Source organism: Aquarana catesbeiana, linkage group LG07 (assembly GCF_042186555.1).
Source record: "Aquarana catesbeiana isolate 2022-GZ linkage group LG07, ASM4218655v1, whole genome shotgun sequence".
Classification (NCBI taxonomy): Eukaryota; Metazoa; Chordata; class Amphibia; order Anura; family Ranidae; genus Aquarana; species Aquarana catesbeiana.
The window spans coordinates 20974182-20987531 of NC_133330.1; the positions used below are offsets into that span (position 1 = coordinate 20974182).

A 13350-nucleotide genomic window follows, 5' to 3' on the forward strand; every position below is an offset into this window, starting at 1 on the left:
TAAATATCATATTTAGACCTTGCATTCACAATTGCCTTAGGCCATAAATGTTATGTAGACAGCCATTGGTACTACAATTCTCTGCATGCTCTGCCAAAAAAGTCACATAATGTTTTATACAAAATAGCTAAAAATTAATATAATGCTAGTCTCTCCAACATAAGACCCTTCAAGACTTTTCTCTGAAGATCCCAGAACCTTCTAACTAAGATCAGCTGACATTGCACCAAATCCATCCCACCACCCAAGAGTTCACTGACCAAGTTCTGCTGATTTTAATTAGAAGGTGTAAAGAAGGTCAGGCACAGTGTTTTATACTCAATGGAGGGTCATATTGGAGGGTGCGAATTCCTTGTGGTAAGCATACTTAGAATGGTAGAAGTTCCAGAACAGAGTATTTTCTACCTTATAGAGGGTCACGTTGAAGGGTCTTATATCCTGGTGGTAAGTGTATTCAGAAAGGTACAGAGAAGGTCAGGAACTGACTATTTTATACCTTATGGAGGGTCATGTTGAAGGGTCTTAAATCCCGGAGGTAAGTATATTCCGAAAGGTACAGAGAAGGTCAGGAATGGATGACTGTCTGCCTTATGGAGGGTCATGTTGAAGGGTCTTATATCCCAGAGGTGTGTATAATCAGAAAGGTACAAAGAAGGTCAGGAATGGATGATTTCCTCCCCTATGGAGGGTCATGTTAAAGGGTCTTATATCCCGTAGGTAAGTGTAATCCGAAAGGTTAAGAGAAGATCAGGAACGGACTATTTTCTACCTTATGGATCGTCATGTTGAAAGGTGTTATATCCTGGAGGTAATTATATTTAGAAAGGTACAGATAAGTTCAGGAATAGACTGTTTTCTACCTTATGGAGGGTCATGTTGAAGGGTCTTATATCCTGGTGGTAAATGTAATCAGAATATTATAGAGAAGGTCAGGAACAGACTATTTTCTACCTTATGGAGGGTCATCTTGAAGGGTCTTATATCCTGGAGGTAAGTATATTCGGAAAGGTTAAGAGGAAACTAGGAACGGACTATTTTCTATCTTATGGAGGGTCATGTTGAAAGGTCCTATATCCTGAAGGTAAGTATATTACGAAAGTTACAGATAAGGTCAGGAATGGACTATTTTCTACCTTATGGAGGGTCATGTTGAAAGGTCTTATATCTTGGTGGTAAGTATATTCAGAAAGGTACAGAGAGGGTCAGGAACGGACTACTTTCCACATCATGGAGGGTCATCTTGAGGGGCCTTATATCCTGGAGGTAAGCATGATCAGAAAGGTTAAGAGAGGGTCAGGAGCAGAATATCTACTATGTTACAGGTCATGTTAGAGAGTGTGATATCCCATTGGCAAGTGTAATCAGAAATGTAGAGAGAAGGCCAGGAGCTGAGCACTTTTTACCTTATGCTGGCTCACACTGGACAAACTGGGAATTTACAGGAAAAACTGCAGCCAACCACCACGGTGGGACTAATACGGGACCATCCACTAGGCTAACTTTAATTTTGTCCAATATTCTGTTCACTTTAAAAGTGCTAGCTCCTCTTTTGAGTTGGGTTCAACTGGAAATGCAGTATGACTAAAATATAATGTGCGCCGGTCTAAAACTTCAAGCACATTTTTCAGATACAGGTATCTACACTGTCTTCCATGAACTCCTAATGAGGATATAACCTTATAATATCATAGAGTATCTACCTGCACTGAACATGTGAACACAACCCTTTAAGGGTCTTATATAGCCCCACCCACTCAGTTCCAGCCTAGTTTCCAAGAAGACAGAGGTTGCATGGAGCTGTGATCCACCAAAAAGACAAAAAAGCTTAGCTGTACAGATTGTCTGGATCATTAAGTAAGTAACTTTTGGATAGCATAGAATGAGGTTAAGAAATACATAAAGATGGAGTTTTCCCTAAGTTGGTATCTCAGCATCTAGTTAGTCCACTTAGCTCAGAGAGCGTTGAATAAAACCAATAATGTCAAAGATTTTTGCTCATTTATTCAATGTATGTAAAACATGTTGAATTGGTTTGTGGTGCAGACCCTTTCCTGCCTCCATACATCCTGCATTGTTTGTGTGCCATAGTCCAAAAGCAGCCAACAGCAGTCTGGCTTTTATCAGGCACCATCTGGTCAGGGTCATTCAATGGGGTATTTTTTAGTGCTAAACGGACAAGGTTTTTGAAATGTTACGACCCATCCCAACACAAATGGGTAAAAAGCCAAAGTTAAAAAAAAAGTATCCTCTTTAGAAACTTGTTCCTGAACTGCAGTTTCTTCACAAATGTACTCAACAGCATTCATCTTTATCCCCGCACAGGAATAGAATTTCCAGTTAGAAAATTGGCTCAGAGTTTCAATGCTTCAAACCACATGGGTCCCATGAATATTCTCTACCTGTGGCCCTCAAACAGTTTTCGAATCTTAACTCCTATCATGCACTGCTCTGTACCATCGCCCTGGTCCTGCTATAGTGGAATATTCTGAGGAACGCCCTGCAAGTTATAATCCTCGCACGCACTACACACAAACATTTTTATTGGCGCAACTAAAATCCCAGAGAGGATCATGGGTAAACGTGAGGACAAAAGCCACTGAGGTAAGATCTAACGGCTTTTTGCACTGTATATTCATACTATATATACACACTGTATACACCTTTTTTTCCAGTGACAGCAAAATAAAAACAAAAAAAAAACAGCCTTTTCATGGTTTAAGTTCAAGCATAATTCACATTATCCTACATAAATGTCACTACTATATATAGGTATGTATAGATATATTTATAACGGCTAGGCCTCGGGCCTAAACAAGGTTAATGACATGACTAACATTTCGGAGTAATTATGTACAAAGTTACATATTGCTCATAGTAAATGGAGCAGCTGAACCCCTTATAGGGGAAAAGCTCTGGAGTACAGCATAATCGTAAACCACAGGAAATATCCACATCCCGTTAGGAAGCCATATTTGAGCTCCATCAGAGAACAAGATGGTGACCACCGAACATATTGGGATGAAAGTGAGATCTTCAGCCTGATTCCTTCAAAAAAAGATCTACAGCTTGAGTCTGCTAGATGAAAGCTTTCAGCAAATGGAGCCAAAAAAAAACCCCATCCTCGGGTACAGCCCAGAACTGTAAAATGGAGTTCCACCTTTCACACCTGTTTCACGCCTGGGATGGAACCAGGAGACATGGAGGCCTAAAACAGAAACAGGACTGGACATACCCAACCGGGAGTGCAGTTTTAAGGCAATCTGAAGGACACATGAACATGAGAATTTTTCATAGAGAAGGTTTGAGATGAACAGCACGTATACAATGCAGACAGTGAAATGAGATCCTGTTTTAGATGTACGACAATCTTTTACCAGGGATATCAACTTATGAGAGGTGATCAAAAGAAGCCTCTAGGACAAGTGGATGAGTTTGATGGGTAAATTTCCACAAAGTGTCCTTCCTTAACACACATACTGGACTTTGTCACAATGGATTCCCACCAAGGCCCAGTAGAGATGGTCACATGGTCCCTGACTTTTCAGAAGAATTGTTGGGAAAGATTTTTTCCGTAGGGGTAAGGGCTGGACTTCCCATCCCAGAACTACTACTGCTGCTAGATCGGTGCTGGACCATCGGCCGGGCCGGCCTTACCGGTGGGGGTCTGAGCTGGGCTCCAGCCAGGCGAGCAGACAACGCTGGCTTGAAAGTGGTCAGCATTTCGGTATTAGAAGAGTTGCTCCTCCGCATGGCAGCATCGGGATCCCGTATCATGATGGTGTGCAGGGGACTTACTGGCTCAGAATTTGGGGTTCCAAGGGTAGGGTTCTTCATAGGTTCTAGAGTGTCTAGGACAACATCTGGTGCTTGTTTAGCTGTATTCTGACGTTCCAGTTCACGTAGCTCATTGAGGGCTGTGCTCATTGTCTTCTCAATGTCCTACAACGGAGACAAAAGTCACAAAATAACAATGAGGGGGCGGGGGGGGTATGGTGAGATTTTTGTAGGGTTTTTGTTAAAGCATAATTTGCAGTATCATACATAAACTTAACTACAATATACTGTATGAGTATGTAAAGCAACCTACCAACTCTACTAAAAACGTATTATTATTTTGTTTTTCGGAGTAGGCTAAGGGTTACAATCTGTTTCAGAATCATATTATAGTCTGAGAAGTTTCTCCTCACTTTCTGTTCTGCGGACCCCAGGTCAGAACATGAGAAGACATATCCCCAGTTAGGATGCAGTAAAAAAAAAAAAAAATCAACAAAGGTTGACAAAGGATTTTAGCTACTTTGGGGTTAAACTGCCGCCTACAGGAGGATTTGAACACCGGCAACAAAAAAATACATAGGCCAGCCCAGGATAACCTCTTCTCTATCCAGCATGCCTCAGTTTGTTGATTGCAGTACCAAGAGCATAAGCATAAAGACACAGGGAAGGGACCGGTGTCTCCCAATAGACTTCAAGGAAAGCATTTTAAGGTAAGTACAAAAATCCTATTTTTTTCCATTTAAATTTTTACCTTTATTTTTATTATTATTATTTCCAGTTCATCATTATTGTTTTCATCCTTATATTTAGTTTATTTTTATCTCCACCTTTATATACATATATATGGCCCATAATCATTGTCTTGATACTCACTGATTGCTTCATTGTTTCTAATCATAATTGTAAAACCTTCTTTCATTCGCAACCATCCAGTACACAATCGTTTTTATGAGAATTGCTATTAGATTACCTTGATGGTTACTAACTAGTTAATCTGACACTCTAGTGCCCCGTGATCCACCAATAACCCCCTTGAAAGGTTGCCAAAGTAACGCCTGATTAGTCCTGGCCAGAACAGACTATATATACCTCTTCCAAAATGGCCACAGTCAAACCCTGATGAAAGAGCACGTATGCTCCGAACGCGCGCTCCTCCCCGCTCTCCCCAGCCGCACGTGACGTACACCGCTGTCTGTGAGCCGTCCTGAGTGTCTGGAAGCTCTGGGAACCACCGGCGTCCCTGGACCCATCAGCTGCCTCTTCACCAGTGAGAAGATCATCTTTCCACCAAGCGGATGAACCACTTATTAATCCCACATTCGCTGACCTCTCATACATCTTGTGAGTTACCAATTGTCTTTTATGGAATAAAATGTCTTAATAATGCTGCACTTAGATGGCGCTGCTCTCCTCCTGTCTTTTACTTAATAAGAGAACCTATCAACATGACCAGAAAGAGGACACGGAGAAGCAACCCGACCCTGTGACCAGGATAGAAAAGGTCAGCACTAAGCAGGAATGACTTATGGAAGACATCACCAACCTGAACTAACAAGAACCTAGAAAAAAAAACAGGTGGAAAAACAACCACTTCCCGTCTAGGGAAGAAAAGGCCCACAATTAGATATGGTCAATAAAAACAAAAATTCAAGAACAAAATTGAATAAAAAGGGATAACAAAATTAGATTTCCATCATCCTGGGACACTAGCAAATAATTGAGGCATGTTGGGTAAAGAAAGGACTATCCTGGGCAGCTCACAAAATGGTTTTCTTGCTAGTGTTCAGATCTTCCTGTAGGTGGCAGAATAACAAGGTTGTATCTGAATTCCTGTGTTCCTCAATGGATGAGAAAGGTGTCAGGGCTGGGCTCAGCCCTTCCTTCTCTGAGCTGGCCACTCAGCTCTCGGCTAATTGCCAGCTCCTATCTCTCCACAGTTAGTCAGTTGTTAATGATATCCTGCTCGTCAGTCCTGCCTACTTAAGCCATCCAGCCCAGTGGATCTCTGCCTTCGCCTTGGTCAACATCACAGAGACGCTCTCCTGCATTTCTGTTAAAAGACTTGTTTGGCTTACATCCCTTCTGGCGCCAGATCCTGCTTGCTGTTTTACTACGCTTATCTCCGGCTCCCTGATGTTTGGCTTGTCTGACTATCCATTCCGGTTCCTGAACTCTGGCTATGTTTTGACTAAGTTTTTTCTTTTTACTTTTATTATTAAACAAGTGTGATTTAACTGTACTTCTGTCTCGGTCTGATTTCATGGTTTCTGACAAAAGGAAAACCTTCGTTCAGTTTTTATGACTCCTTTTCCCTCACCTCCGGTGCTGGTGACAGGGTGTGACAGCCATCAGCAAGACAGGATGTGAGGGCAGATCGCCTCAATGGGGACACAGCAATATTCTTTTCTCATTTTTTGGGGAAACTTGAAAAAACTGTTAAAACACACATATGTTGTATGTTGTTTTAAAGAGACAGAAAGACAAAGAGGCCCTTAAAGGGAAAGTTTACCAACTACAGGAGCAGGAAAATAAAATCATGAATGTCTGTAACTTAATAGGACACACAATTGAAAAAATGAAAAATTACTGAGCTGCTTTTATAATAATAACAATACTCAAAAAATTATTTCGCAAATATCCCCTGTGTTACCTCAGCCAGAGCCTCCGCCTCCAGGGATTTGTGGTCTCCAAGGCTGCTGTGCCTCGTGCCTCCAGTCACAGAACGCAGGCATATCCCATCGTTCAGTAGCTTCCGTTCGGGGTAATTGATACTCCCGGCGCTTCCAAACGTCCCCAACCTGCGCTTTTCAGGGCTGTCCACCCGTCCGCGGCTCAGGGACAACTTGTGGGGACTGCTGGGACAGGCGGCCGCGCGGGGAGGCGTGTCAATGCAAGGGGCAAGAGGGCGAGGCGGGCTATGGTTTTCACCTCCACTTCTCCGGCGTGGTATAGCAGCTCCGTCGGAACGAAGTCTAACCCTGAAGAACAGAGAGAAATAAAAAATGAATGCGTATAAACCCAAAAATTGGACCAGGGGTCTCCAAAGTTTCTTAACAAAGGGCCAGTTTTTTATCCTTCAGACTTTCTTGGGCCTGACTGTGGCCTGTAGTAGTAGAAAATGTCCTGGTGTCGGTAACAATGCCCCATCATTGGTGTCCGTGTGAGGAATAGTGCCCCATCCTTGTTGTCAGTGGGAGGAATAGTGCCCCATCATTGGTGTCCGTGTGAGGAATAGTGCCCCATCCTTGTTGTCAGTGGGAGGAATAGTGCCCCATCATTGGTGTTAGTGGGAGGAATACTGCCCCATAACTGATGTCGGTGGGAGGAATAGTGCCCCATCATTGGTGTCAGTGGGAGGAATAGTGCCCTATCATTAGTGTCAACGGGAGGTAGAGTTCCCCATCGTTGGTGTCAGTGGGAGGAATAGTGTCCCATCATTGGTGTCGGTGGGAAGAATAGTACCACATAACTGATGTTGGTGGGAGGAATACTGCCGCATAACTGATGTCGGTGGGAGGAATAGTGCCCCATCATTGGTGTCAGTGTGAGGAATAGTGCCCCATCATTGGTGTCGGTGGGAGGAATAGTGCCCCATCATTGGTGTCAGTGGGAAGAATAGTGCCCCATCATTGGTGTCAGTGTGAGGAATAGTGCCCCAATCATTGGTGTCAGTGGGGGAAAAAGAGCCCCATCATTGGTGGCATGACTTATGCCCCATTAATAATGTCAGTGGGAGGAATAGTGCCCCATCATTGGTGTCGGTGGGAGGAATAGTGCCCCATCATTGGTGTCAGTGTGAGGAATAGTTCCCCATCATCGGTGTCAGTGGGGGAAAAAGCGCCCCATCGTTGGTGGCATGAATTATGCCCCATTAATAATGTCAGTGGGAGGAATAGTGCCCCAAGGGCCAGATAAAAGCAAGCACAGGTTCAAAGTTTGGAGACCACTGTATTAGATGGACAACTCAATGACCAACTGAATGAGTGCCCATGGAAGCTGGACAATGCTGCTGATAATTTTGAGGCAGTGGCTTAGCTTTGTCAAGGAAGTGATTTCAGGTAAGAGATTCACATCAAAAATATTTGCTTAACAAAACCCAAAAGCGCCACTTAAAGCCCAACTCCAATCAAAACTATGAGGTTTTTATCTGTGGTCTGGGTTCCCACTGGAGGTATGACCCCTGATTTTCTGTTGGATTAGGGGAACTTCTACCCCATCACACCCATCTAACTCTCCTATGAGGCTTCCCCTGTACTCCCCTGATAGGCCCCTCTTCCTTCTGGGCCCTTGGGTCCACACACATCCGTTGTTAGTTTCCTACCTGCCCAGGACCCCGGCAAAGTTGTATTCTGGTAGGTGCTCGATGGGCGACTGGATGTCATTCTTGGAAGAGGATTTATCATCCAGGAGGGGCCCGCTGCTTGCCTCGCTGTCCGCTTTTTGGCTCAGATTATCTGAGAAGGCATCATCTCTGGAGGGAGAGAGGAGGTATAGAAAGAGCTTATTGGGTGCATGGTGGGAAATTTCTGCAACTTTAAACCAAATTCTCAGAATTATAGTGACCATGGTCTTGATAGGTTATCTCATAGATGCTCCTATCTTCCTAGATGGAGACCACTTTGTAAAGAAGAAGGGACTAAGGGCTGGTCAGGAGATGAGACTGGGGAGGTTAGGTGATTACAGGCAGGGGTCAATTCATTGCTCATGTGATCACAAACAAGAGGTTGGTTCTCGGTTACTTACAGATCCTGGACCACGATATACTGGTGGGGTATCAGACCGTCCACCCCATTGTGCCGGCCTTCCCACCAGTCCTCCGACGCTCGGTGGTAGAGGAGCAGGGACGCCCCTTTTTTAAAGGACAATTCTCGCGGTGTGCGACCGGAGTAGTCAAACTTAGCGATGGCTTCAATCTGCTCCACCTCTAGAAGGGTGAGACACAGAAGAATTGCAATTAGCTTTGGGGATGACTATAGTTATGGTGACACAATTTAGCTTTACAAAATTGGTACATACATAGTACACCAGAGATCTTCATGCCCCATATCTACTTACCAGTAATCTGTGCTGGAGATGTAACTCATAGGTGGGTTCTTAATATCAGTGGTTCTAATCCACTGGGCCATGGCCCACTGCCAAGCCATGGCCTCTCCTCTCCCAGGCCTCCAGCCAGCTGCAGATCCCTTAACCTCCCTCAATGCCTCCCAGCTACCATAGTGCCCCCAACCTCCCATAGTGTCCCACTGAGCCCCCAGGCCCTCTGAGAGCCTCAGCCTCCAAGAGTGCCCACCAGTCTACTGCAGAGCCACTCACTCCACAGTGCCCTCAATCTCTAACAGTGTCCCTCAGCACATCCCAACCTCCCACAGTGCTCCCCTGACCCCTCCAGAAACCTTAGCCCCTCTAGAGCCATCAAGTCAGTTTCATAGTCCCGTAACCCCCTCCACAACCCTCATCTCCATACAGTGATACTCAGCCCCATCCAGAGCAGTCCAGCATTTCAATACATGCTTTGCTTTCCTACACTATTCTTTTGTAAGTACAGTGCCTTGAAAAAGTATTCATAACCCTTGAAATGTTCCACATTTTGTCATGTTACAACCAAAGACGTAAATGTATTTTATAGGGATTTTATGTGATAGACCAACACAAAAAGTCACATAATTATGAAGTGGAAGGAAAATGATAAACAGCCAATACTTTGTAGAACCTCCTTTCACTGCAATTATAGCTGCAAGTCTTTTTGGGGATGTTTCTACCGGCTTTGCACATCTAGAGAGGGACATTTTTGCCCATTCTTCTTTGCAAAATAGCTCAAGTTGGAGAGCGTCTGTGAACAGCAATTTTCAAGTCTTGCCACAGATTCTCAATTGGATTTAGGTCTGGATTGTGACTGGGCCATTCTAACACATGAATATGCTTTGATCTAAACCATTCCATTGTAGCTCTGGCTGTATGTTTAGGGTCGTTGTCCTGCTGTAAGGTGAACCTCCACCCCAGTCTCAAGTCTTTTGCAGACTCTAACAGGTTTTCTTCTAAGATTGTCCTGTATTTGGCTCCATCCATCTTCCCATCAACTCTGACCAGCTTCCCTGTCCCTGCTGAAGAAAAGCATCCCCACAACATGATGCTGCCACCACCATGTTTCACAGTGGGGATGGTGTGTTCAGAGTGATGTGCAGTGTTAGTTTTCCACCACACATAGCGTTTTGCTTTTAAGCTAAAAAGTTCAATTTTGGTCTCATCTGACCAGATCACCTTCTTCCACATGTTTGCTGTGTCCTCCACATGGCTTCTCACAAACTGCAAACAGGACGTCTTATGACTTTCTTTCACCAATGTCTTTCTTCTTGTCACTCTTCCATAAAGGGCAGATTTGTGGAGAACACGACTAATAGTTGTCCTGTGGACAGATTCTCCCACCTGAGCTGTGGATCTCTGCAGCTCCTCCAGAGTTACCATGGACCTCTTGGCTGCTTCTCTGATGAATGCTCTCCTTGCCCGGCCGGTCAGTTTAGGTGGACGGCCATGTCTTGGTAGGTTTGCAGTTGTGCCATACTCTTTCCATTTTCGGATGATGGATTGAACAGAGCTCTGTGAGATGTTCAAAGCTTGGGATATTTTTTTATAACCTAACCCTGCTTTATACTTCTCCACAACTTTATCCCTGACCAGTCTGTTGTGTTCCTTGGCCTTCATGATGCTGTTTGTTCACTAAGGTTCTCTAACAAACCTCTGAGGGCTTCACAGAACTGCTGTATTTACACTGAAATTAAATTACCCACCGGTGGACTCTATTTACTAATTAGGTGACTTCTGAAGGCAATTGGTTCCGCTAGATTTTAGTTAGGGGTATCAGAGTAAAGGGGGTCTGAGTACAAATGCACACTTTTCAGATTTGTATTTGTAAAAAAAATATGAAAACCATTTATCACTTTCCTTCCACTTCACAATTATGTGCCACTTTGTGTTGGTCTATCACATAAAATCCCAATAAAAATACATTTACGTTCTTGGTTGTAACATGACAAAATGTGGGAAATTTCAAGGGGCATGAATACTTTTTCAAGGAACTGTATAACTTAAAAAAAGAAAAAAAAAAACGATAGGAAAACCAAAACATCCCCCTAGCATTTCTAGCTTAGGCCACCTTGAGTAAGAGCAGATGACTCATGTAGCATTTTCTATCGGAATCCATCTGCCCTTAGCTCAGGCATGCAAGCAGGAGGCTGTGCCTAGCGGTTCCCATGAAGACGCCTGGGATGTATGACATCATTTTGACTTAAGCCAGAAACCAGGAAGCAACTGAAGAAATAATAAAAAAAAAAGTCTAAAACAAGTAAACATAATATACATTCCTATCTATTTACTAATGATAGCAGCATAAGGATTAAAAATAGTTCATGTTGAATGGGAGAGGAAATACATTTATTATTTCACGTTTTAAATAAACCTTCGCATAGGTCTAGCAGTGGTTATTCCAAATCCTCTATGTGATCAGTCAGGTCAGTCTGCCCACTTACCTTCATCACTTGTGTGAGGCTCAGTACCGTTATCATGGTCCCCTTCTTCAATGGCGCCCGGCTCGCTGTGCGGGCTGTCGCTGTAATAGAAATTTTAAATGTAATTAATAATTTGACAGAAGAGTTAAAGGGGACCTTAACCTAGAATGCAGAGCCTGCTTATTCAGTAGTGGACCTCTCCCCCCCCCCCCCACCTGGGGAATCCCCCCCCCACCCCCACCATTTCTAATTGCCAAATTCCCCCTTAACAGAAAATTCACAGAAAAAAAAAAAAAAAAGACTGACTGTTTAGACACAAGGGAGACTGAAGAAGCAGCTCTCCTCGCTGTGACATTTTTTGCAGTTTTACCATGCAAGATTGAAAGATTTTAACATTAAAAATGGGAGTGTGGCCAAAGGATGAATATTTTTCCATCCTTGATCAGTATTAATGATGTGATTAATTAAATTAAATTTTTCATTTAAAAAAATTGACTGAACAGAATTTATAATTAATTTAAATAATTAAAACTAATTAAATAAAATAAAAAAGCTGAAATTAAATAAATCTAATTTTAATAAATGTCGAAAAAATTTTTTAAATGTAAAGTTTTAATTAAAATGTAAATAAAGATTTAAATAGATTAATTCAATAATTACAATAATTAAAACGATTAAATTAATTGAATTTAAATAAATTAAATTGAAATTGTAATTAATTAATTAAATTTTTTTTTATTTATTTAATTACAAATGTAAAAAAAAAAAAAAAATTTAATTAGTTAATTTATTCATTCATTAAATTGTTTAAAAAAAAAAAAAAAATTCGATATTAAGCTTCATTTCACTGCTTGATGCAGCCCAGGGGTCGGTTAGTACCAGTACTCCACATCCACAGTCATGCACTTCTCATAGACGGGCCCCTCCAGTTCCCGGTGGCTGGGGAAGATGGATTCGTGGTTGACGATGATGCTTTTGATGACCTCGTTGACGTGCGCTTGGCAGGACACTGGGTCTTGACCGTCCGGGATGGGCATCAGCGTCGGTCCGAAGCAAATGGCCAAATTGTAGGGGTCCATCATGTTCTCGTCGCTATACTGGGACAAGCTGAAACACAACACAGGCCATCAATCCTACTGGGCCATCAACAAAAGGCTGTAACTGGAAGAAACTGTTTTGCAGCTGCAGAAAATTACACAGAAACTCCATGCAGTGTCCTGAATGGGACTCGAAAGCGAGGACCCCGAATATATTAAAAAATACTACAAGCAGGGCTGCCTAAATCTTGTCTTTATCTGCCCAGAATCCCCTGTACAGGTAATCAAACCAGGAGTGGGAGGGTCTAATAGGCTTCAAAAAAGGGTGGGCTCTGCGCCCCGAATGCACCCAGTTGTGTGACAATAGCGAATAAATATTCACTATCGCCACACTGATCCTCCTCCCGGCCAATCAGGAAGCGGGTCTTGAGACCTGTCACCCGGTTGGCTGAAAGGACAGGCGATTTTATTGGACGCCTAGGAGGAGGAGGGAGGAGCGGCAAGGTGGAAGCCACTGTGATGCCGAGAGAATACAGGAACCGCGGCCCGCCGCCCATAGGAGCACGCAACCCAGCCACTGCCCGCTGCCCAAAGGAGCCCGCAACCCAGCCACTGCCCGCCGCCCATAGGAGCCCGTAACCTGCCCATAAGAGCCCACAATCCGGACGCTGCCCACCGCCACAAGAGCCCGCGACCCTCCCATAGGAGCCTGCAACCCAGACGCCGCCCGTAGGAACCCGTAACTCGCCCATAAGAGTCCACAATCCGGCCGATGCCCGCCGCCGTAGGAGCCCATGACCTGCCCATAGGAGACTGCAACCCAGATGCCGCCCGCTGCCCATAAGAGCCCGCAACCCGTCCATAGCAGCACGCAACCTGGCCGCTGTCCGCCGCCCATAGGAGCCCGCAACCCACCCATAGGAGCCCACTGCCCATAGGAGTCCGCAACCTGCCCGTAGGAGCCCGCCGCCCGTAGGAGCCCGCAACCCTGCCACCGCCGGCAAGTAGGAATTAAAGTGGTATTAAACCTAACAGCA

The 13350-nt window shown here is 44.0% G+C and overlaps 1 protein-coding gene across 2 annotated transcripts in view; it reads right to left on the bottom strand.

Annotated features, from left to right (window-relative positions):
- Nucleotides 1-923: 923 nt before the first annotated feature.
- The window catches only part of SRGAP3 (SLIT-ROBO Rho GTPase activating protein 3), a 161060-nt gene continuing 148633 nt past the window's right edge, over nucleotides 924-13350 (bottom strand). For both annotated transcript variants that reach the window (XM_073591736.1, XM_073591738.1), the window contains exons 17-22: nucleotides 12156-12383; nucleotides 11298-11377; nucleotides 8518-8698; nucleotides 8096-8245; nucleotides 6425-6752; nucleotides 924-3939 (exon numbers count right to left, since the gene is read on the bottom strand). In XM_073591736.1, the coding sequence (XP_073447837.1) occupies nucleotides 3523-3939; nucleotides 6425-6752; nucleotides 8096-8245; nucleotides 8518-8698; nucleotides 11298-11377; nucleotides 12156-12383 (1384 nt within the window). In that variant the 3' untranslated portion in view covers nucleotides 924-3522. The remainder of the gene's footprint in view (nucleotides 3940-6424; nucleotides 6753-8095; nucleotides 8246-8517; nucleotides 8699-11297; nucleotides 11378-12155; nucleotides 12384-13350) is intronic.